The sequence below is a fragment of the Eulemur rufifrons genome, chromosome 18 (assembly GCF_041146395.1).
Source record: "Eulemur rufifrons isolate Redbay chromosome 18, OSU_ERuf_1, whole genome shotgun sequence".
Lineage (NCBI taxonomy): Eukaryota > Metazoa > Chordata > Mammalia > Primates > Lemuridae > Eulemur > Eulemur rufifrons.
Genome location: NC_091000.1, coordinates 63,776,105 through 63,801,876, shown reverse-complemented (window position 1 = coordinate 63,801,876; position 25,772 = coordinate 63,776,105). Strand labels below are relative to the sequence as shown.

Sequence of the window (25,772 nt, the reverse complement as noted above, 5' to 3'; positions counted from 1 at the left end):
CAGAATACATAGAGACAAAGAGATGGAAAATATGAAACAAAGATTAAAAGATATGGAGAAGAGAGGGAGACGGTAAAATATAAGTCTAATTTGATTTCCTGAAGGAGAGAATAGAGAGAATGGGGAAGATACGATATTCAAAGAGATAAAAGCTGAAATTTTTTCAGAATTCCTTAAAGGTACTAATTCTCAGGAAGCTCAAATGAATCCCAACAGGATAATGAAAAGAATGAACAGCTAAACACATTGTAATATAGCAAAATCTGATTGCAGAACACCAAAGATAAAGATCTTAAACATGACTGAGAGAGAAGACAGATTAACTACAAAGGAGTACTGATCAGATTGTACTATCATCATTCTTTCAGAAACAACAAAGGAAGCAAAAGGACGTGGAAGAATATTAAATACTGAGAGTAACTGCCAACCTAGAATTATATACTCAGCAAACTTTCAAGGATAAGAAAATGGTAAACTTCTAGGTAAATCTAAACAAACATTGACTGTACAAAATAACTACTTTTGGAGTTAAACCAAAATAGAACTGAAATTCCAGATAGTAATTTCCAAGTTAAGGAGAAGAAATCAGACTTTGCTCAAAAGTCTCTGATGTTTAAGAAGACAGTAATGATATTAACTCTAGATTTTGTTAACTATGCAAGTTAAACTTCCTAATAAACACTAAAAGATAGAAATTGACTCTAACTTTTAAACTAGTAGAAGTAGATGGAAAAGCAAAACAAAACTCAATCAAAATAAAGGCAAGAAAACAAGGGCAGAAGAAACAGAAAAGGTGGAACAAAAAGCACAAAATAAGATGGTATGAATAAACCCTAATATTAGTAATTTTGACAAATGTAAATGATTAAACTCTCTAGTTAAAAAATAATCAGATAAAAAAATCTCGTTACAATCTTTAAGAGGCATATCTCAAACATAACAGAAAGGTCTAACAAAAGGATAAAAAAAATATACCATACAAATCTTACAAGCTGGTGTGGCCTACATAAATATATACATATATTAAAAAACCCATCAATTTTAAAGCAACATAAAATAAACAGATTTTTTTCAAAAGAAGATAGACAAATGGCCAAAAAGCATATGAAGAATTGTGCAACATCACTAATCATCAGGGAAATGAAAATTAAAACCACAATGAGGTATTTTCTTACTCCTGTTAGAATGGCCATTATTAAAAAGCCAAAAACAATAGATACTGATGTGGACACAGAGTGAAAAGAACGCTTATACACTGTTGGTGGGACTACAAATTAGTACAACCTCTATGGAAAACAATATGGAGATTCCTCAAAGAAATCAATGTAGACTTACCATTCAATCTAGTAATCCCACTACTGGGTACCTACCCAAAGGAAAAGAAGTCATTGTATCAAAAAGCACCCGCACTCAAATGCTTATTGCAGCACAATTCACAACTGCAAAGATGTGGAATCAACCCATGTGCCCATCAGTTCATGAGTGGATTAAGAAAATGTGGTGAATACATACTGTGGAGTACTATTCAGCCATAAAAAAGAATGTCTTTTGCAGCAACTTGGATGGAACTGCAGACCAGTACCTCAGGAATGGAAAAACAAACACCACATGTACTCACTAATAACTGGGAGCTAATCAATGGGCACACATAGGCACAAAGAGATGTAAAGGTCACCAGAAATCAAGAAGGGGTAGGGGAAGGAGGGGAGGAGTAAAAAGCTACCTATTAGGTACAGTTAACACTATTCAGGTGATGGCTACACTAAAAGCCTCAGCTTAAGCATTATAAAAGATATCCATGTATCAAAAACATTTTTTACCCCCTTAAACATTTTGAAATTTTTTAAAAAAGAAATACAAACATTACTAGAAACAGAAATATGAGTATCAGATTCAATTCTAAACTTGGAAGATAATTCTAAACTTGTATGTACCTAATAAAACTTCAAAATATATAAAACAAAAATTGACAGAATTATAGGGAGAAATTACCAAATCCACTAGAACAGGAAATTTTAATACAGCTCAGAATCTGAGAGATCAAGTAGAAGAAAAAAAAGAACAGTAAAAGAGAAAGAATTTGAATGACACCATTAATAACTTTGGTTATTAATTGGACACCCAATAACTAAAAAGTATACATACTTGTCAAGCACTCATGAAACATTTACAACAATTGATATTCTATTAATAGGTCATAAAGCAAATCTCAACAGATCAGTCTCATATGTACCTTTTCTCTGACCACAATTCAATTCAAGCAGGAATCAAATGCAGAATTTAAAAATCTGCATGCTAGGAAACGGAAAAAAAAAAAAAACCCCTCACACATATATAAGTCAAAAAAGAAATCACAATGAAAAATAGAAAATATTTAGAACTTAAATATTGCCAGTGTTTTAAAATTACAAAAAATTTCATTTGATTACAACAATCCTGTGAGCTACATAGAACCCATAGTATCTCTGCTCAACAGCACAAACATAGCAGAAATGTTGCAAATTATGTAATTATTAAAATTAACTTTTATATAGTAATAAAACACATATCCAAAATGATTAGGAAACTGGGAAATAGAAGCAAAAGTATTCACTACTAAAACTATCAAAAGGAAGGTAAATAAACAGACTCTTTTAGAAGCTATATTGAATAGCCAACCAAGTTACAAAGAAAGGATTGAGTATCTTAATGTTTATTGCTCAAAAAGCCCATCAATTCATTTTGGTTTAGGAAGTCCCTTATATACTTATATACACAAACTTGTAAGGTAAAGTATTTATTACTCACATGAGATGAACAAAAACTATCAGAAAACCCGCTGCACAAGTTGGGTAGCCACAGTTAAGAGCTTATTCCCCCCCACCCCCACCCCGCCACACACAAACTTGATTTCTTGGTTACAACATCTGTTCAATGGTGTGTTGGCAATTAATTGCACTTCAAAAAGTGTCTATGGTACAAAGGGAATTTTCATTTAGGGTTCCCTTCCCTTTTCATGTGTGGGATATTTTTGGAAGTATTTGTTTTTCCATCCACTGAAAGAGAATTAAGAAAATTCCAACATGCCTTGGTGTCAGCAAGTGCTCTTTCTAGTCCAGGTACCAGTGGATGATTGATGAGCCTGTCAAGCCTACAGTAGCGGACAGAGAAAGTTGGCAGAAGTTCAATGTTACTGAAAGAAATCTCAAATACTTATTTCATCTCCTCTATTAACTTTAATCACATTTTCAACATGCAGCCAAGAATGAAGCTTTGACAATAAGCCATAAATTTACACAGGCAAGCATTGTCAATTTTCTGCAGTTGCAACACTGAGATAACACAAGAGAGTTGGATATTTTCTTTCCTGTGCCTTTCTTTACTAAGGAGCAATAAAAAATACTTGAAAGATTTATCCATACCTCAAATTCTCTTACCATAAATCTCTTGAAATTATTGCATTTACTTTTGCTTGGTTTATGGCAAATAAAAAAAATCAACTTAGTTCTTCAATTAGATTACTAAATGCAGATTTTTAAAGATCACAGTGATGACAGAATCGGTACACGTTTCATCATAATATACCTGCTTATGAGAACAGACATTAACACTAAAAAGGATTTACATTTAACATGGATCATTTGCCATGTGGGCAAACACTTCTGGTTCACTCAGAGCCAGAATCTTATATGTTTCCAGAGGGACTCCCTGGCAAGATTTTGTTGATTACTAATTAAACAGTTGAAACATGTATAGACATTATTTATCTTATAAAGCTTACTCACAGCAAAACAGACACAAAAATGAGGTAAATACTATGGGCAAGATTACAGTTCTTGGAAAAATGAAAAGTCCAAATATGTTTTTGGTAAGCTTTTCTTTCTAAACATGTTTTAAAAGCTGAAAACGTTAAGGGCTGGAAGGCCACAAAACTTCACGCATTGTCTTGTCATCCAGTGCAGCACACGGCATTACGATGCCCTGCAAAATCATCTGCAACCTCCCACAAGAGGCAATTCAAAGATCAAAATGGCCATCTTGGCCATAGTAGAGACAATGTTTTCACTTTCACCTCTCTTAAATGTGATTTCTGCTCCAAGGACAACTGTTTTTTGTCTACATTACTCATGCAATAACACTTTACACATTCTGCCAGTAGCCAAGGAGGCTATGACAGGCGGCTTTTATACCTGCCTACAGCCACAGTAATACACTAATATTAACCCTGTATAACAAAGAATTAAATTATCTTTCTCTCTAAAATCTATACTTACAGTTCTCTGAGCTAAGCAATGGAAAAGATCAATCCTGGTTAATAAAAAGTATATTTATCCCATTTCCTCTTACACCTCCCCATTCAAATAATCATATATAGGCACTTAAAACTGGAAAGATGTAGCACTCTTCTTCTATTAAACATTTAATCAGAACTCCAGCAGAAGTTTCTTTCTTCCGATATGAGTGCCATTGAATATAATAAGATTAAAGCAGAGGCTAAATGGTTTGGTGGGAATATTTTTTAGGGAGGAGGCAAATGTTTTCTCATTAGTTTGTCATGGTTGTGGTTCAAATTCTTAAAAGGCTGAAAATTTCGCTAGGTCCTTCTCCATCTCAGCGTACTGTTCTTTAAGCCTCTCCATGGCTTTTCTGTGCTCTTCATCCACTTCCGCCCTTCTGGTGGGTTGTTCCTTCATGAAATCCTCCCACTGGAGTACATGCTGTTTCTCACTAGCTATTAAATGGTCATTATGAATCTGAGAAAAGAAAATTTGAAAGTCACATGGGATTTTCCAGACAATTATTTCATAACTTTATCTCTTGAGATTTGGTTCCTATAACAATCAGCTGGTAAGACACAATGATAAAACTGCATTATAGTTTTAACGTCCAACAAGAATATGACATACTAGAAACATCTAAGGCTTCTTTTACTACAATTGAACAAGGATACTCACATTTCTGAAATTTCAAAAGTGTCTAGTATCTTTAAATGACAAAAATCAAACACAATCCAAGTAACTTTTATACCTCTATTTCTCCGCAAATTCCCTTTAATTACAGATTTTTAAATCAATTTTAAGGAATATATGCTAAAAGAATGATTATTATAAGAAATTAAAATGCCTATCTTACAGGATATATTTTTAGATACATTAAAAAAATCATGGATTATTAGTCACCAGACGAGAACTCAAGAAATCTCTGATTCAGATCTAATCCTTGAAGCAAACGAACACCTAAAATACCTGTGTCAAATATCTAAGTTCTTCTTGAGATGTTCCTTAATATTTCCATATAAGGATGAAAAGATTTTTTCTTATCAACATCACCATAATACAGATGAAACACTGTACCAATAAAAAAGGCATACATTTAGTTTTCTCCCCAAAGTATAATTTCTATTAACTTTGAACATGTACAACAAAGAGCTAAATAGAAAAAGAGTATGAAAAAAAAAAACTTTATATCTCTACTTCAACTATTCTACATGCATGCCTTTAGCAGTTAAGTTTTGATACAGACTGAGTCCTACTAAACAAACAAACAAAAACTGTGACAGATGCAAACCATAAAAACCTACAAAGCACCCAAAGTCATTTCTAATTCTACTGTATTAATTCCAGAGGTCTAATGAGAAAGGGACACCCAATATACGCAGATACGGGTAACTCATATGCTAGGAAAAAGATGGTAACCGTGTTTTCAGGTGATCCATGATGTCCTTGCTGTGCTATTTTCTCTCTCATCTGGGTCATGATGACAAGCAGGATGAAGGGGTGGATAAACCAACAAGCTCCAAGTACCTAGGAAATGCCTATTTATGCTATTTGTTTTGCATAGCTTATCTACTTCTAAGAACCCTTCTTTATAAGATTATGTTATTCTCATTTTACAAAGAAATTCAGCCTTAAGGGCACTTCTTTATTCTCCTTGGTCACTCACCCTAATAGCTGGGTTGTAGATTGGAACTTGCCTCTAACAACTCCACCTAGGCCTTTTCTGTCAGAGTGCAAATTAGATCTTTCCAGAGGAAGTTTTACATATGTAGTTACAAGTCTCTTTTACAAAACAAAAACAAGCTCTTACAAAAGCTTTTCTGCCAAGCTGATGGGAAGTTCCTCAGCACCAAGACTTTTCAACTGAAAAGTTGCTGAAGTCAATCTGAAGCTTGAGTTACAGTCAAATATTCTCATAAAATCTGTCCCCCAGATACTTGGGATCTGAATAGGTATTACAATGGTAGGGGGAGAAGGTTAGGGAGGAGTTTGTTCATCCAGTAAATCTGGGAAATAGGTTAAACAAAATTCAACACATTACTTTTCAACTTTTCAGCGTTATGAATTGTAATACTCCAAAAGATGCATGAAGAGTTTCTTAAACTCTTGATGGAACTTTTGTAAAAATTGTCAATAGTCTAAGAGAAAAAGCCACAGTCAGACTAAAAAAGAGAAAAAAATGCAAATAAACTTGATCAAAACTGTATCTTGCTTTAGCTTTATTTTTAATAAACACAAAGAAAACTAAACACACATGCTCAGATGTTATTTATTCATTTTTTTAAAGAAGATGAGAGGTAATACATGTCAATTTCTTAGCTCTGCCTGAGGTCCTTAATAAAAAGTAAAAATTATTATACAAATCATAAGCAAGGTATCTCGAAGGCAGATCCCTCTATATTTTTTCCTCCTGCCATTTCAGTTTTTGTTCTTTAATTTTAGCAACAGATTCCTGTAATAATTCAAACAATACAGACAACTCAAATAAAAGCAATAGGCTTTGCCTCCCATTTGTATATTCAATTCATTCCTCCTTGATGTGCCCACTATTAACCATTGGCTTCATAGTCCAGGTGAAAATAAGATGAAAGCTGATAACTCCCCAAGCCAGATGAAAATCTAGTCTTGCCTTATCAAGATACCCTCAAAATCATCCCACTTTATCTTTTCTTAGTCTCCCACCTTTCATAATAATAATTGCTATGCATTCTTGTATTCTTCACAACAATTATTAATAGGAAAGAAAGAAGGAGGGGGAGGCTGCTTACACATTCATGCGTTGACAATACTGTAGTATTCATAGATAAATAAAACTCAGCTACCTGGAAATAACATCTACCTGAAACTTAGTTAAAAACTATGTGGTAAGAACTTTAAGCCATCAAAAAAAGTGATACTACAAAGTCCATTTACAAGCATTGCATAGTATTTATGAAAAGTTCTTCTGATTCTGAACTTATTTGACCTACATTACACACAACTTTAACCAGTTTAGTTAACTGGTTTCTATGACTACACAATATTAAAAATAACAAATTAAAAGAAGAAAAGGCTGATAAAGAACTGGAGAAGAAATGACAGGCATCAGCCTTACAGCAAAGGAGGAGATAGAAAGATACAAAAATACATAGTATCTGAGGGCGTTTGGAATAGACACACAAACAATCTCTCTCTCTCTCTCTCAATATAAAATTTGATATTCTCAATAATGTATAATTCTACCATGGCCGGTTAGCTCAGTTGCTTAGAGCGTGGTGCTAATAATGTCTAATTCTTACAGAAAGTTAACCTGTACCATTTAATAAATTAAAAAAATAAAAGTATGGATTATATTTTTTAAGATTTTCATCCAAAGTAGTTAAAATAATAAAAGCACTATGCTTAAAGAAGATAAAAACCTTGGCTTTGTTGCAAATCTGGCTATATGGAACAACAGTGGTGGTTCCTAAAAAAATTAAACATAGAATTACCGTATGATCCAGTAATTCCATTACTGGGTATATACCCAAAAGAATTAAAAGCAGGAAACTGAATAGATATTTGTACACCCATGTTCATAGCAGTGTTATTCACAATAGCCAAAAGGTGGAAGTAACCCAAGTGTTCACAGAGGAATGGATACACAAAATGTGGTATACACATAAAATGGAATATTATTCAGCCTTAAAAAGGGAGGAAACTCTGACATATGCCACACATGGATGAATGCTGAGGACAGTATATTGAAGAAATAAGCCAGCAACAAAAAGACAAATAGTGTATGAGTCCACTTATGTGACACATTGTAGTAGAGCACTCTATGTAGTACACAGAGTAGCCAAATTCATAGAGACAGGAAGTAGAAGGGTGGTTGCCAGGAGTGGGGAGAGAAGGGAATGGGGAGTAACTGTTTATTGGGTACAGGGTTTCAGTTTTATTATACAAGATGAAAGAGTTCTGAAGATGGATGATGGTTGTACAAAAATGTGAATGTACTTAACGCCAGTGAATATACATTTAAAAATGGTTAAGAAGGTAAATTTTATGTTATATATATTTTATTATAATAAAAAAATTTTTAAATCAAATTTCAGAGGGTTCTTCTTAAATGAAATCACTTGCATTCTTAAATAAATGCACACATTTGTTTTCAGGAAAAACTCAGAAAATGCCAACTTTAAAAGAAAATGAAGAGAAAGTTTAGTAATGAGTTACAACTGTGCACCAAAAGTAGTTGGCTGTAACAATGCTGTCTCTTTATACTTAGTAAAATGTATAGAATAAGTTACAACAGAGAAAGTAATAGTAATAATAACCTGAGACATATATATATATCTTCCATTAGAGAGAAATTTAAATAGAAACCAATCCTGAAGCTGAATTATGTCTAGAACAAGGTCTATAAATGAACTCTGGAATATATAATAAGACCACATTTTTGCATATATTAGTCTAAGTCAGTGATTTTCATCTGGGAGGGGGCATGATTTTGACACCCGTCTCCCCCCGCAGGAGGTTTCTGGTCATTATAACATGGGTTGGAGAGGGAGGTGCTACTGGCAACTAGTGGATAGAGCCTAAGATGCTGCTGTATCTATCCTACAATGCACAGGATAGTCCCCACGACAAGGAATTACTGGGTCCAAAATGTCAATAGTGCTGAGGTTGAAAAACCCTGGTCTAAGGAAAATTTTTGAATAATCCATGTCTAAAAGGTCTTTTGGAACATCTGTCAGTAATATATGTGCCATTAATTTTACATATGCCTTATGCAGACATAGGAAAAACTATTATATTTACTTTGGCAAGCAATGTCAGTATAACAACTGTAAAAATTATTTTAAGTAGAATATGTACTGATATGTTATTCTACATTTTCAAACTCTATCAAGAACAATGTATAAACCACATGATCCCATTGCCCTCATGAAAAAAATCATAAAGGAAGAAAACTAAATGTAATAAATATTTGTAGACAAGACGAATCAAAAGCACTCATATTTACTTCATTACTGTCTCTAGTCTGTTAAACAGGGGTTCAAAAGTTGACACTTGTGCATGAGTCTATATTTAAATTGACAGATATTATTAACCATCTCATCTTCGTTGATGGCATACTTTTGAGAGCCAGTGAATTTTATAAGCCAATTGTATTTCATTTCACTATTCTTATAGCTAGCGCCCAAAATGCAACTTTATATTAGTGGTAGTTTTCAAGACATGTCAAATAACTGGGGAATGTGCATTTATTGTTCTTCTGAATGTACTTTTAGATATCAATTGTGGGAAATGTGATTTAGATGAATGACGTTTATCAATTTACTTCCTACAGAATTCCACAAATTGTCTTGACATGAAAGAATTAATGATTAATGATAATAGTCTATTTTATTACATTACTACTCCCATCCTTCTTTGTTTTGAGAGCCATTCGAATATACAAAATGTAGCCAACAGTATAACCAAAGGCAACAATTAACATTAGGTTGTAAAATGCAGTGAGAGGTCAGTTTGCTTTGTATTAATATATATTTGCTAAATGAAAAATTAAACTTTACCTTTACAAATTATATATATGTAGTCTAAAATCTCTACCATGTCAAAGTTTCAGAAAAAGCTAGACATGGCAGTAAAAAAAAAGAAAAAAGAAAAACTTTAAAGATCTGTACTTCAAATGTTCTGCTAATTAGGTAAGCTGTTAAAAAAAAGAAAGAAAGAAAGAAAAGAAATAAAGACTTAAGATTAAAAGTTTATTCTGGTAAGAATGTAAAGAATTTTTACTTTTCTCTGAGAAATACATTTGTTTAAGACTTTAAGCTGGTTACTTTTATTAAATTATCTTGAGAAAAGAAAGTCAGGGAGACTTACACATGTAAGTCTCATAGACTCCAAACCAATTCTTGTATATTCTAAAATACTAACTTTTAATATGTATTCCATAAAAATTAGTTTAATAACACTCTAAGACATAATACCTATAAGAAATGTACTTCAGACTAAAATATTCTTATTTCTTGAGGCCATTTTTTTTTTTTTTTTTTAAACCACGGCACAATACCTTTTAATTTAGAAAATCATGAATGGGAAGGTTTCTCAAGTGCTTCACCAACTCTAACAGACTACAGCAGGACTCTTATTCATGTGGTCACTGCCTGCCTCTTCAACAGCTGGCAGGGGAAAAATTATTGTCTCACATTGGGGTAGTGATAAACAATTTGCAAAGCCATTTCACAATAATTTTATAATGCAATTTACTCCATCAATCTATCAGGTAAAAGAATAGGTATTTATTTTGTAGATGAGGAGCTTGAGGCTCACGCATTTGTCCAAAGGCATACAGCTAATTAATAAAGGGAACCAACCACTAGAAACAGAAGAAACCAGGTATTTTCTTTTTTTTTACCCAATCTGGTCAATTTCCTATTATACATATGGCTAATATACTACATGTGAAAATAGTGCTCAGTGACAAGAGAAACTATTCCAATTATCATTTAATTTTAGGTCCATTCTCTCAAGAATAACAAGAATTATCATTTATCAGAATTATAACTGCTTTGACAATGTATTAGAAAGACAGAACAATTAACGTGTGAGTGCATACTCACCTGTATTTGCTTAAACTATGAAGCAACATGTCAGAGAGGCAACGTGCAGCAATGGAATACTTCTTAACTTTTATTTTGAAAGCCAAGAGAATTGCATGTATTAACGTACATCCGGTGTTCTATCAGATAGTTATTCTGCCTCTCAAAAGCGAATGCTCCTGGTGCCCCCAACAACAAACTGTTTAATGTAGCATTCAACATCCTCCACAATCATCTCCAAAAATATCCATTTAGATGCTCTACACACCAGCTCCACGAGACTACTGACTTTTCACATCTTTTGCCTTTGCTTTCACTGTAGTCCTTACCCTACAATATTTTTCTTCCTATCTTCTAGCAATTGAATTCTTACTTACCAATCAAGGTCAGGCTTGAATGCCACCATCTTCCTAAGAAATTACTCCTTTGTCAAGATCTCACAAAGTTCTCTGTAACTTGATCACAGCTCTTACTTTATCCGACATTATATTTGTGTTAGTGGTTGGGACTCCTAGACTTCTAGCTCCTTGAGTGTAGGAAATGCCTTAAACTTTTTTTTTTTAAAGACAGAATCTCGCTCTGTTGCCCAGGCTAGAGTGAGTGCCGTGGAGTCAGCCTAGCTCACAGTAACCTCAAACTCCTCAGCTTAAGCGATCCTCCTGCCTCAGCCTCCTGAGTAGCTAGGACTACAGGCATGCACCACCATGCCTGGCTAATTTTTTCTATATATATATTTTTAGTTGGCCAGATAATTTCTTTCTATTTTTAGTAGAGACAGGGTCTCGCTCTTGCTCAGGCTGGTCTCGAACTCCTGACCTCAAGCGATCCACCCGCCTCAGCCTCCCAGAGTGCTAGGATTACAGGCGTGAGCCACCGCGCCTGGCCTGGAAATGCCTTAAACTTAACTAATTAAAATCTATCATCTCTAGTGGTACCTAGCAAAGTAAAGGATTAAAAAAAAAAAAAAAATCTGTTGTCTAGCCCAGCGTGGCCCACTTATGCCCACACACCTGCCTGCCCTTCCAGCACTCTCCGCACACTGTGCAAGCACCATGTCCCGACACAAACCTTCCTGATCCTGGCTCTGCCTCGCCGTTCCATCCCTGCGCTCAGCAATGCTCCTGCTTCCTGACCTGACCTGCTGGATCCTGCGACTACCCTTCGGCAGACTTCCCACCTGTCTTAAATGTCAAGTCCTTTCAGAAAAGCTTAAACCATCAAACTGCTGAATTTTCAAACTTTATATCAACATCTAGAGTTGAGCAGAGGGTGTAGATACTGAAACTCTGGGAAGGTTCATTCCGTTATATTTTTATACAGTGACACATTAAACTATTATTGTGGATTAACCACAATACATTCCAGAGAAATGGAGACAGTAACATTTGTCAATACATACACATGCAAAAGGGCATTATTTTCAGAGTGACTTAGTATTTTCAACATTTCTTAATAAATGTAAGATGTATGTATCGTTGTTAGTTTAGAGCAATGAATAAGTTACAAAAAATACTTCATGAAAATTGTAAGTGAAAACACCAAATTATCACAGGAACTTAAATTCTTATGCTGTTTTTCCACATCTGAATTCAATTAAGATATAATTCCAATAAGCAAAGCACTGCCCAGCAAGCGATTCACATACTCCTATGACTACTTATTAAATAACCCACCCACAGTCATGAATGCTTCCTTTTCAAGAAGAAACACAGATAATACACTCAATATTTCAGGCTCAAAGTTAAGGTTTATATTTCCAATCTGGTGGGTATTTATTGATACATGTAAAAGTCCCTATTTTCTTATTTTCTTTCTCCTCCATGAGACAAATACTACTTTCATGGAAATGATGGAAATGTTGAAAAGGAAAAAAGAGTTATGCAATTTCAAGTATAAAAATATTGATGGAGTGACCATGTAACCACACCTCCTCAGCACATCTTCAATGAATTAGCCATTTTTGAATCTTTATAATTCATTGCATAAAAGAAAATACATTCAGAGAATTTTCTGATTAAAAGTACTTGCTAATAATATCATATAATGATAATAAACATGCAGGAGTTATATACCCCATTATCTAAATGATCTATTTTTTACCTTTTTTCGTTCCTGCTCCCTCTGTTGTAGTCTACAGACTGAATCATTAGCTGCTTGCACTGAAATAAAACAGACAATGGGTTTTCAATCAGCAGCCCTTGTTCGAGGACAGACTTACCTGGGGTGTAGAGAATACCTGGATTGTTTTACATCTCAAAAAACTAATATTATTTTGGTGGTGGTGGTGGGGCAGCCAAAAGGGACAAGTAAGTTTTGCCACTATATTCAATATATCACAACCATAATTCTTAGGCTTTGAGCTGCAAGCCAAAGGGCATTTAAGTATTAACTCCAATGACAGGTTGTCAACAATCACCTCAGAGTTCTCTAAAAAGATATGAAATGCCCGATAAATTTATTATTATATTGTGATTATGCCTTTACATTGTCTCTCTGAGTCATTAACCCCCGACTCCCTGCTTTCTCATTCATACTACTACTCTCTTGCAGGTAATACTTGATGTCTAGATTGCTTCAACAACTACTATTCTTCTGGCCTTTGATCTCTTGTCTTCTAATTCCTTCTGGGTGCTGCTGCAAAATTTAAATTTCTCTGGACCATTTCCATTAAGTCATTTTCCTTTCTTAAGAACCCAAACTGCTAGTAATAGCATTAATATTTACTATGTGCCAAGACCTGTGCTGATAACTTCACATGTTTTACTCCCCTCTTAATCCCACATTTCTACTAAGAAATGATTACTATTCCACTGTACAGATGACAAAACTGAGGCACAGAGAAGTGAAGTTGTTACTCACAGAGGTCACAGAACTACTAAGTACAAGAAAATGGATTTCAAATCAGATCTTTCTGACTCTAAAGACAAGGTTCTTACCTTCAATACTCTATTGTCTCTTTTATAATTTCATCGATGAAACTAGTTTTAATTCTTCAGTTGTTCAAACTTTGTCATCTATCCAATGTTTTATTTTTGTTCATAAATGTTCTCACCTCATCCAAATAAAGACATTTAGTGTCTAGGTTAAGAGTCAGCCTTAGTCAAATCTAGGCTTGAGCACTTAGTCGTGTGACTGATCTTGGGCATGACTACCACTCATTCATTCGTCAAGTAGTTGTTGAGCATTTGCTATGAGTGAGGCACTGTTCTAGTTGCTACTCCTAACCTCTCAGTACCTTAGTTTCTTATTTGTAAATGGAGCATAACAGGCTGGGCATAGTGGCTCATGCCTGTAATCCTAGCAATTTGGGAGGCCAAGATAGGAGGATTGCTTGAGCCCCGGAGTTTGAGATCAGCTTGGACAATATAGAGAGACCTCGTCTCTACAAAAAATAAAAAGAAATTAACTGGGCATGGTGGTGCATGCCTATAGCTGTTTGGGAGGCTGAGATGGGAGGCTCCCTTGAGCCCAGGAATTTGAGGCTGCAGTGAGCTATGATAGCACCACTGCACTCCAGTCTGGGTGACAGAGTGAGTCCTTGTCTCAAAAAAAAATAAACATAAAAATGAGTATAAAAACTAACAACAGGACTTCAGAATTGACATAAAAACTAAATGAGATAACACAGTAGATAGTATGCTTAAAAGTAAAAATTTAAATATTAATAATAAAAACCATTTAGAGTAGTTCTTCACACATAGTAAGCAAATAGTCACTGTTACTATGATTCTATTTACTGTACTATCCCTACTGAAAGTGCTTTCCTCACTTCTTTCCTCTACTTAAAATGTTTTATTTCAAAAGCTCAGTTCAAGGTTTTACTACCTTCATAAAGCCCTCCCAGATTAGTACTTTCCCTATACGGATTTTCCCTTATTTGAAATTCCTTCATCAGGTATGTGTATATCCTACCACTTTATCTTGCATTCGCTTAACTGGAGGTTTGTCTAATTGTTTTACAATTACGCCTTCCTACCCCACCCCAATCCGGACCCAACTAGGTCACAAGTTCCACAACAGGGCAGGGACTGTGATTTCTTTTTCAGAAAAATGTTAGGCCTCTCCCTGTGGGAATATGCTAAAAAAGAAGGATTTTGTTTTCAAAAAGTATTATTTTTATCCGTAACCATTAATTTTAGTTATATCAAAGATAATATTTAAGTATTGAAAATTAGGTTCCTAATCATTGTTTTTTCTAAAAGAAAAGATTACAACAAAACAAAATAGGATTTGATTAGATCTGCCTTCTTTTGGTGGCATATTAATATTACATCACCTTTCCCAAGCAGTGGTGTTATCGTTTCCTGGGTCAGTTCCCCTCCCCCTCCCCGGGCTCTGTGAACATAAGTTAAAAATCCATTTTGTAGTCTTTAGGTGCTTCATCATTCTCAGATCACTCTGTGCTTAATCTAAAAGAAGAGTTACAGGATTATGTCACTTATTTTGTCACTTGTTACATCCTTTAAAAATTTAACTAGAACACATTTGACAAAGGCACACTTTTGTTCCACGTCAGCATTGTGTTTATGTTTAGACGGAACATCCATTTTTAAAATTTCAGTCTCTATGAAATAACTCACTTTTTAACCCTTCAGCCACACAATAGAAAAGGTTTACTTTCTGAATTTATGAAATCTGCTTTTCTAAAATCTGAGAAAATCGCCTGACTATACCAAACATTCCCTTTGTAAACAATCAATGAGACCAAGAGGAAAAGGCCCATTTCTTTGAACCTTCCTATCATATCCATACCACTTATTGGTTATACCTAGTTCAGTATGAAGCAATTTCCTCTGTTGTCTCAGTGTTTTAGGAGACTATACTGATTTAAAGTTAAGAATTTACCAGGCCGGGCGCGGTGGCTCACGCCTGTAATCCTAGCACTCTGGGAGGCCGAGGTGGGTGGATCGTTTGAGCTCAGGAGTTCGAGACCAGCCTGAGCAAGAGCGAGACCCCATCTCTACTAAAAATAGAAAGAAATTATATGGACAGCTAAAAATATATATAGAAAAAAATTAGCCGGGCATGGTGGTGCATGCCTGTAGTCCCAGCTACTCGGGAGGCTGAGACAGGAGGATTGCTTGAGCTCAGGAGTTTGAGGTTGCTGTGAGCCAGGCTGATGCCACGGCACTCACTCTAGCCTGGGCAACAGAGTGAGACTCTGTCTCAAAAAAAAAAAAAAAAAAAAGAATTTACCAAATGTGAGATCAAACTCTCACTCTTTGCTGATGATATGGTATTATATCTAGAAAACCCCAAGGATTCAAACCAAGAGACTCCTGGAACTGATAAATGAATTCAGTAAAGTCTCAGGATATAAAATCAATACACACAAATCAAAGGCATTCATATATACCAATAACAGTCAAGCCAAAATTCAAATCAAAACACAGTACCTTTTATAATAGCCTCAAAGAAAATTAAATATCTAGGAATATATTTAACGAAAGAGGTGAGAGACATATACAGGGAGAACTATGAAACACTGAGAAAAGAAATTGTAGAAGTTGTAAACAGATAGAAAAATTCACCTTGCTCATGGATTGGCAGAATCAACATTGTTAAAATGTCCATACTACCTAAAGTGATCTACAGAATTGATGCAATCCCTATCAAAGTACCATCATCATTCTTTACAGATCTAGAAAAAATAATTCTACGCTTTGTATGGAACCAGAAAAGACCTCATATAGCCAAAGCGATCTTAAGCAAAAAGAACAAACTGGGAGGTATCAGTCTACCAGACTTCAAGCTGTACTACAAGTCTATAGTAACTGAAACTGCATGGTAGCGGCACAAGAACAGAGATATAGACCTTTGGAACAGGACTGAGAATCCAGAGATAAAACCATCTGCACATTGTCTAGTCTTTGACAAAGCAGACAAAAATATACATTGGGGAAAAGAATCTCTTTTCAATAAATGGTGCTGGGAAAATAGGATAACTATATGCAGAAGATTGAAACTCGATCCCCACCTCTCACCTCTTATAAAAATCAATTCAAGATGGATAACAGACTTAAATCTAAGGCATGAAACCTTAAGAATCCTAGAAGAAAATGTAGGGAAGATTCTTTCAGACATCAGCCTAGGCAAAGGATTTATGAAGAAGACACCCAAAGCAATCACAGCAGCAACAAAAATAAATAAATGGGACCTGATCAAATTAAAAAGCTTTTGCACAGTCAAGGAAACTATCATTAGAGCGAACAGACAGCCTACAGAATGGGAGAAAATATTTGCTCTCTACACATCCAATAAAGGACTGATAACAAGAATCTATCTAGAACTCAAGAAAATCAACAAGAAAAAATCAAACAACCCCATCAGTAAATGGGCAAAAGACATGGACAGAAACTTTTCAAAAGAAGACAGAATAATGGCCAACAAATATATTTAAAAAAATGCTCAACATCTCTAATCATTAGGGAAATGTAAATCAAAACCACAACGAGATATCACCTAACCCCAGTGAGATTGGCCTTTATCAAAAACTCCCAAAGCAACAAATGCTGGCGAGGATGTGGAGAGATAGGAATACTCTTACACTGCTGGTGGGACTGCAAACTAGTGCAACCTCTGTGGAAAAGAATTTGGAGATACCTCAAAGAGCTAAAAATAGAAATACCATTTGATCCAGCAATAGCACTATTAGGCATCTACCCAAAGGAACAAAAGGCATTCTATAATAAAGACATCTGCACTCGAATGTTTATGGCAGCACAATTCACTATTGCAAGGATGTGGAAACAACCCAAGTCCCCATCAATCCATGAGTGGATTAATAAAATATGCTATATGTATACAATGGAATACTACTCAATTATAAAAAACGACGGTGATCTAGCACCTCTTATATTTTCCTGGATACAGCTTGAGCCCATCCTCTGAAGTGAGGTATCACAAGAATGGAAGAATAGGCACCACATGTACTCGCCATCAAATTAGCACTAACTGATCAACACTAAGGTGCTCACATAGTAGTAATATTCTTTGGGGATTGGGGGGTTGGGGGTGGGTAAATGCACAACTAATGGACATGGTGAGCGTTGTTGGGGGAAAGAGCATGCCTCAAATCATGGTTTGGGTGTGGCAAAATCATAACATGTAACCAAAATGTTTGTACCCCCATAATATCCTGAAATTAAAAAAAAGAATTTATCAAATGCTTTTCTCTTAACCAAAAAATTATTTAAGTAGATTAGTACCACATACATAGTTATTGTGATACATACACAGTTAACCATATCCTGGTTTTCCTCACATAAAAGAGAAACAAATTCATTCTATTATGGTGTCTATGTGAAACCTCAAATACATACATAAGTAAATAATTTCAGGACTTCTGGTTCCAAAATGATGGTGTAGAAGCAAGCTTGCTTCACTCTTCCCACGGAAAATAAAAAATATATATATACAGTGCTGAGATTATCATCAGTAATATTCCAGGACTGAAATATGACCATGAGGTCTGAGGGACACGGAGAAGTGAAAAAACTATGAGCAGACAGTAAGAGAATTGAACTTCCATATCCATGATGCCTCTCCCCTCAATCCACCCAGCATCAAGTGTGTGGAAAACTTCCCCAACTCCTGGTCTCTACACTGGAAAAACTGAGATTGAGGTAGACAACCAACTTTTCCACTATCTTGGGTTCCCTGGCAGGAAATCTATCCCTACTTCAACCGCTGGGAAGCATTGGGAGTACCAAAAGGGAGAAATATCCCTGAGGACAGCTGGAGACAAAGGGGGTAAGTAGAACTACCATTCCCAGCCCTGGAAACTCTGCTCTGTAACTCAGTCAAAGGAGATGCCATATCAGAGTGGATGTTCAGCAGCAGCATGCTGTAGGAGGTTCATTCCACAGGTCCTCTGGGCACATACTCCTAGACAGCCTTCCCATACTACTGGAATACCCTCTCGAGACCTCCCCAACTCAGGATGGGTAGTACTCTGTTTACTAGAACCAAGGAAAATTTGGGCTTAAGATCTTATCTACTGTTGAAAAGGAGGCAGTGACCTAGTAGAACACAAAAGAAAATCAAGTAAATTACAAAGAATCTCTAAGCAAATTTATCCAATAAAAACCAAAACAAGCCAGATAGATAAAACTGGAATAAATAACCCTTCAATGCAAAGACACAGACATACATTCACAAGAAACAACAGCAGACAGAGACCCATGACCTCGCCTCCTATGGACAAAGCAAAAATAGAGGAACTGACCCTAAGAAGGTAGTGATATGTGAACTCTCTAAGAATTCAAAATAGGAATTCTGAGTTTAAGGAAACTCAGTGATCTCCAGGATAACACAGAAAAGCAATTCAGAAATTTATCAGGGAAATTTAACAAAGAAATTGAAATAATAATAAAATTAAACAGAAACCCTAGAACTAATGAATACATTTGCTGAACTAAAAAAAAATCACTAAAAGCTCTCAACAGCAGAACGGATCCAGCAGAGGAAAGAATCAGTGAGCTCAAAGATAGGCTCTTTGAAAATACACAGAAGAGAAAAAAGGAAAGAATAAAAAGAAACGAAGATTATCTCCGTGATACAGAAAATTACCTCAAGACCAAATCTAAGAATTATTGATGTTCAAGATGAACAAGAGCAAGGGGTAGAAAATTTATTCAAAAAAACAAAACAAAACAAAAAAACCGACACAAAACATTCCAAAACTTGAGAAAGATATAAATATATCCAGAGATAGGAAGGTCAAAGAACAGCAAACAGATTTGACCCAAATAAGACTACCCTAAGGCATATAATAATCAAACTCTCAAAAGAAGACAGGATCCTAAAAGCAGCAAGAGAAAGGAAGTAAATAACATATAAAGGAACTCCAGTTTGTCTGGCAACAGACTTCCCAATAGAAACCATACAGGGCAGGAGGCAATAAACAAGCAACAAAATGGCAGTAAGTTCTTACTTATCAATAATAATACTGAAGGCAAATGGACTCAATTCTCAAATTAAAAGGCACAGAGTGGCTAAATGGATAAAGAAACAAGACCCAATCTATAAGAAACCTACCTCACCTATAAAGACACACACAGACTGAAAATGAAGGGGTGGAAAAAGATATTCCATGCAACTGGAAACCAAAAAAGAGGAGTGGCTAAATTTATATCAGATAAAATAGACTACAAATCAAAAACTGTGTAAAAAGACAAAGAAGGTCACTATATAATGATAATGGGGTCAATTCAGCAAGAGGCTGTAAGAATTATAAATATCTACGTAGCCAACATTGGCGCTCCCAACTATATAAAGCAAACATTAATAGATCTAAAGGGAGAGATAGACTACAGTGCAATAGTAAAGGACTTCAACACCTCACTCTCAGTAATAGATCACCCAAACATACCATCAACAAAGAAACACTGAAGTTAAACTACACACTAAACCAAATAAGCCTAATTGACATTTATAGAACATTTCACCCAACTACTGCAAAATACACATTCATTTCATCAGCACATGTAACATTCTCCAAAGAAGCCACAAAACAAGTCTCAACAATTTCAAAAAACCAGAAATCATATCAAGTATCTTTTCTGACCACAATGAAATAAAACCAGAAATCAATAACAAGAGGAATCTCATCAACTACAAAAACACATGGAAATTAAACATGTTCCTGAATAACCAATGGGTCAAGGAAGAAATTAAGAGCAAATTAAAAAATTTCTTGAAACAAATGAAACTGGAAATACCACATACCAAAATCCATGGGCTCTGGCAAAAGCACTGCTAAGAGGGAAGTTTATAGCAGTAAATGTCTATGTCAAGAAGGTAGAAAGACTTAAAACCAACAACCTAACAATGCACCTCAAGGAACTAGAAAAGCAAGAACAAACCAAACTCAAAATTAGTAGAAGGAAAGAAATAAAAAAGAGCAGAGCAAAAATAAATGAAGTTGAGACTAAAATGAAATAGAAAAAAACCCATAGATGATCAGTGAAATGAAAAGCTAGTTTTCTGAAAAGATAAATAAAATCAACAAATCTTTAGCTAGACTAAGAAAAAAAGAGAGAAGATTCAAATAAAATCAGAAATGACAAAGGTGACATAACAATTGAGACCACAGAAATACAAAGAATTATTACAGACTATTATGAACTACACACCAACAAATTAGACAACCTAAAAGAAATGGATAAATTGCTAGACACACAAAACCTACCAAGATTGAACCATGAAGAAATAGAAAACCTCAACAAATTAATAATGAGTAACAGGATTGAAGCCATAATAAAAAGTCTCCCATCAAAAAAAAGCCTAGGACTTTGTGGCTTCACTGATGAATTCTTCCAAATATTTAGAAAAGAATTAACACCAATTCTGCTCAAACTCCTCAAAAAAATTGACGAAGAGGGAATACTTCCAAACTCATTCTACGAGGCCAGCATTACCCTGCTATCAAAATCAAAGACACGATAAAAAAAGAAAACTACAGACCAATATTATCGATGTATATAGATGCAAAATTCCTGAACAGAATACTAAAAATAGAATTCAACAACACATTAAAAAGATTATTCACCATAATCAAGTGGGATTCATCCCAGGGTTGCAAGGATGGTTCACCATACACAAATCAATAAATATATCACATTGATAGACCTAAGAACAAAAACCATATGATCCTATTTCAATAGATGCTGAAAAAGCATTTGATAAAATTCAACATCTCTTTTTGATAAAAACTCTCAAAAAACTCAGTACAGAAGAAACAGATCTCAAAATAATAAAAGCCATGTATGCCCAACTCACAGCTAACACCATACTCAACGGAGAAAAGTTGAAAGCCTTTCCACTAAGATCTAGAACAAGACAAGGAAGTCCACTTTCACTACTTTTATTCAACATAATACTGGAAGTCCTGGCCAGAGCAATTAGGTGAGAGAAAGAAATAAAGAGCATCTAAATTGGAAAGAAAGAAGTCAAGTTAGACTTGTTCATAGATGACACAATCTTATACTTAGAAAAATCTAAAGACTCTACCAAAAACTACAAAAACTGATAAACAATTCAATAAAGCTGCTTGATACAAAACCAACATACAAAAATCAGTAGCATTTATATACACCAACAATGAACAATCTGAAAAAGAAATCAAGAAAGTAATCCCACTTACAATAGCTACAAAGAATATAAAATACCTAGGTATCAGTTTAGCCAAAGAAGTGAAAGAATTATACAAGGAAAATTATAAAACACTGATCAAAAAATTCAAGAGGACACAAATCAATAAAAGAAGTTCCATGCTCATAGACAAGAAGAATTAATATTGTTAAAATGACAATATTACTTTAAGTAATTTACAGATTCAATGCAATCCCTATTAAAATACCAATGACATTCCCCGTGGAAATAGAAAAAAAAAAAAATCCTAAAATTTATGTGGAACCATAAAAGACCCCAAGAAATTCTGAGCAAAAAGACTATCTGACTTCAAAATTCACAACAAAATATGGTACTGGCAAAAAAACAGACACATAGACCAATGAAACAGAATAGGGAACCCAGATATAAATCCACACATTTAAAGCCAACTCATTTGCAACACAAGTGCCAAAAACATGCAACAGGGAAAGGACAGTCTCTTCAATAAATGATGCTGGGAAAACTGGATAACCATATGCAGAAAAATGAAACTAGACCCTATCTTTCACAATATACAAAAATCAACTCAAAGTAGATTAAAGACTTAAATCTAAAACCTGAAACTATAAAACTACTAGAAGAGAACACTGGGCAAATGCTCCAAGACATTGGAGTAAAGACTTTTTGAGTAAGACCTCAAAAGCACAAGCAACCATAGCAAAAATAGACAATTGGGATTACATCAAGCTAAAAAGCTTCTGCACAGCAAAGGAAACAATCAACAAAGTGAAGCGACAACCCACAGAATGAGAGAAAATATTTGCAAGCTACCGATCTGAAAGAATTAACAACCAGAATACATAAGCTCAAACAACACAATAGCAAAAATCCAAATAATCCGATTAAAAAACAGACAAAAGATCTCAATAGACATTTCTCGATGGAAGACATACAAATGGCCAATGAGTATATAAAAAATGCTTAACATTTTGTACCACTCCTTTATCAATTAGTAGTGAAAATAAACAAGTCAGCACATGATTCAAAATGTTAAGTTTTTAAACATGAAATTTGCCAGGAAAGACAGCTGAGCTCAGGCTAATTTTTAAAACTATATCAGTTTTAAAGGCAGATAATTATCTCCATTATACTTGTGACATTCTGCATAATAGGTATCAGAAAATACTTATGTTGAAACCTACTGAAGAAACTTTCACTATTTCTAGCAAGAAAACTGCTCCAAAAGCCAATGCTTTGTTTCTAAAGCTAAAAATAAGACCCAAAGTAGTCCATGGATGTCAAAACCTTAATTATTTTGTATTTTGTGTATTTTAATTCTGACATTCAAGAAAATACATTTACAATGTGGATTCCCAATTACCAGCAATATTTTCTATTTCACTAGGAAGACTATACTTTTAAGAGGCTACTCCTCACATCAGAAATAACTTTACCCCAAGAATGAAACAAGTCAAAATAACTGTTCATAGTTTTTCACTGAGTTTTATACACTTTACTTTTATATACTCAATGTATGAAAAAGGGAATTGATAAGCATGTCTAAACACATACATAAACATTCTTATTGATAATAACTGGAGTTTTCCCTTTAGCATAATACCTAGAACATTTGTCAGGGTTAAGGACGTGACAACATGAACAAACAAGGGCATGTTTGTAGTAAAATGAAAAAGTCTAAAGTCAATTTTAGACTTTCTGCTGTTCCACTCAAAGAAACCAAATGTGATCTTGGGAGAGCTATCCTTTCCAACTTCCTTTTAGAATTAGAGTACACAAGAGTGCACAACTTGGACTTGGACACAAAGGCTTGTTTACCAAGGTCATTTATTTACCAAGGTCTCTCTGCTGCTTTCCTTCACTGGCCATTCATTACAGGTCAGTTTTGGTTTTTTACACCCCAAAAGATATGCTTCCATTGTGCACTCTAGTTAATTCATCATTAACCTTCCTTGGACAAGCTGATTCTTGTCAATACAGATAAGAAGAAGCCTTGAGTTTCTTATATACTTCTAATTTTAAAAGCAGTTACTAATCAAACTTTTATGTTATAGTTTGATATTAAAGAATATTAATATATATTCCTTTTGATCAATGATCTCTCCCCATTAAAATATTTTCCTTAATGAAAAATGATAAAATACATTTATGAAAAGATTTTTTTTTTTAAAAAAGCTAAAACTTCTAGTAGTCTATTTAAAAAAGAAGTTCATTTCATATCCTCCAAATTCCTGGCCATCAAATTTTTTTCTTACAGATAAATTTTTTCTGAAAAAAGGTAAAACATTTAAAAAATTTCTCACATACTAAAAGGATTGTTTTGTGTACTGCAGAAGCACACATCTTGCTTTGGAGATTAATGCTCTTAACAACAATGGCAACATACATTAATCACTAGACAACCACTTTCTCTGTGACTGGGCTTCCCTCTCATATATACAGGTTAACTCTCCTTCTCCAGCTCCCACCATAATACTCAAGAAAATACATTTTGACGTAGCACTCATTTGAAATGAAAAGCAATAATAAAAAGATCGCTGGCTTACATCTCTGGAGAACTTGGCTTAAGTTGTCCTGCATTGTTTCTCTACATTTGGGAAGAGTATGTTCATTTGTTTCATGGACCATATTCTTCAAATTTTCAAGAACTCGCATTTCTCGAAGGCCACGTTTTTCCTATTAAAAGAAAGTAAATGACTAATACATATTGCGTCTTAAATCTTAGTAATTACTTTCTCGGATCTCCACCTAGGTTTTGGTTGTTATGTTATTACTTACTACTGAAATTTACACAGCCTTCTTCTAATTATTTGGCAATAAATGCCTTACAACCTGGAGGCATTTTTTAAAATTATGAAACACTCCAAAAGTTGCAATATGTGTAATATTTTTATAGCAATGTTTAAAAATGGGCAAGAGAAATACTAAAAGAATAAGAAAAATGGTCTAGATTGCCACACATTCCATTATAAAGAAATTAGATACCCTGGATCTGATTTTAAGTTTCATTTTGTCATTCTTACTATCATATAGCTTCTATTATTATGTGCTTTTTTTTTTTTTTGAGACAGGGTCTCACTCTGTCACCCAGGCTAGAGTACAGTGGTGTCACCATAGCTCACTCCAATCTCAAACTCCTGGGACTATAGGCACGTGCCACCATGCCCGGCTAATTTTTCTATTTTTTTGTAGAGATGAGTCTAGCTCTTGCTCAGGATGGTCTTGAACTCCTGACCTCAAATGATCCTCCTGCCTTGGCCTCCCAAAGTGCTAGGATTATAGACGTGAGCTAACATACCCTGCCTATGCACTATTTTTATCTGATTCTTTTTTTTTTCCTCAAAATAAAAATGGCTGGTAAAAGTAATGATATGTAGATATTTCCCTATGCAGAAAAGAATTACCATCAAAGGCCTGTGATTGCTATCTTCAGAGAGGCCTGCTTGCAAGGTTGGCCCTGGCTAGAGGCTAGAAACTTGACTAGTAAATAGTTCCCTACAATGGTATAAAACTTTCTGTAAATTATAAAAGTAGCTCACTGTGCTAAATGGTTTGTACAAATAGTGTGGTTAATGCTAAACACCTCTTTCCTTCTGGAAGTCTGGAAGTTTGGTACATGCTAGGCAGAGGATGCCTGCTTGACCAGTCCCCAGTAAAAACCGTGGACTCCTAGGCTCAGGCAAGCTTCCCTGATAGATTACATTTTATATGTATTGACACAACTGGTTGCTGGGGAGTTAAGGGCATCCTGTGTGACTCCACTGGGAGAGGACTCTTGGAAGCTTCTGCCTGGTTTCCTCCAGACTCTCCCCCGGCA

The 25,772-nt window shown here is 34.8% G+C and overlaps 1 protein-coding gene across 3 annotated transcripts in view; it reads right to left on the bottom strand.

Annotated features, from left to right (window-relative positions):
* Window positions 1-2,826: 2,826 nt before the first annotated feature.
* BLOC1S5 (biogenesis of lysosomal organelles complex 1 subunit 5) overlaps window positions 2,827-25,772 on the bottom strand; it is a 40,268-nt gene continuing 17,322 nt past the window's right edge. The window contains exons 3-6 of one of the 3 annotated variants that reach the window (XM_069493193.1): window positions 24,502-24,631; window positions 12,923-12,981; window positions 4,600-4,733; window positions 2,827-3,130 (exon numbers count right to left, since the gene is read on the bottom strand). In XM_069493193.1, the coding sequence (XP_069349294.1) occupies window positions 2,971-3,130; window positions 4,600-4,733; window positions 12,923-12,981; window positions 24,502-24,631 (483 nt within the window). In that variant the 3' untranslated portion in view covers window positions 2,827-2,970. Of the gene's footprint in view, window positions 4,734-12,922; window positions 12,982-24,501; window positions 24,632-25,772 lie in introns of all 3 variants that reach the window. The other 2 variants (XR_011236046.1, XM_069493194.1) reach the window with 2 other exon arrangements.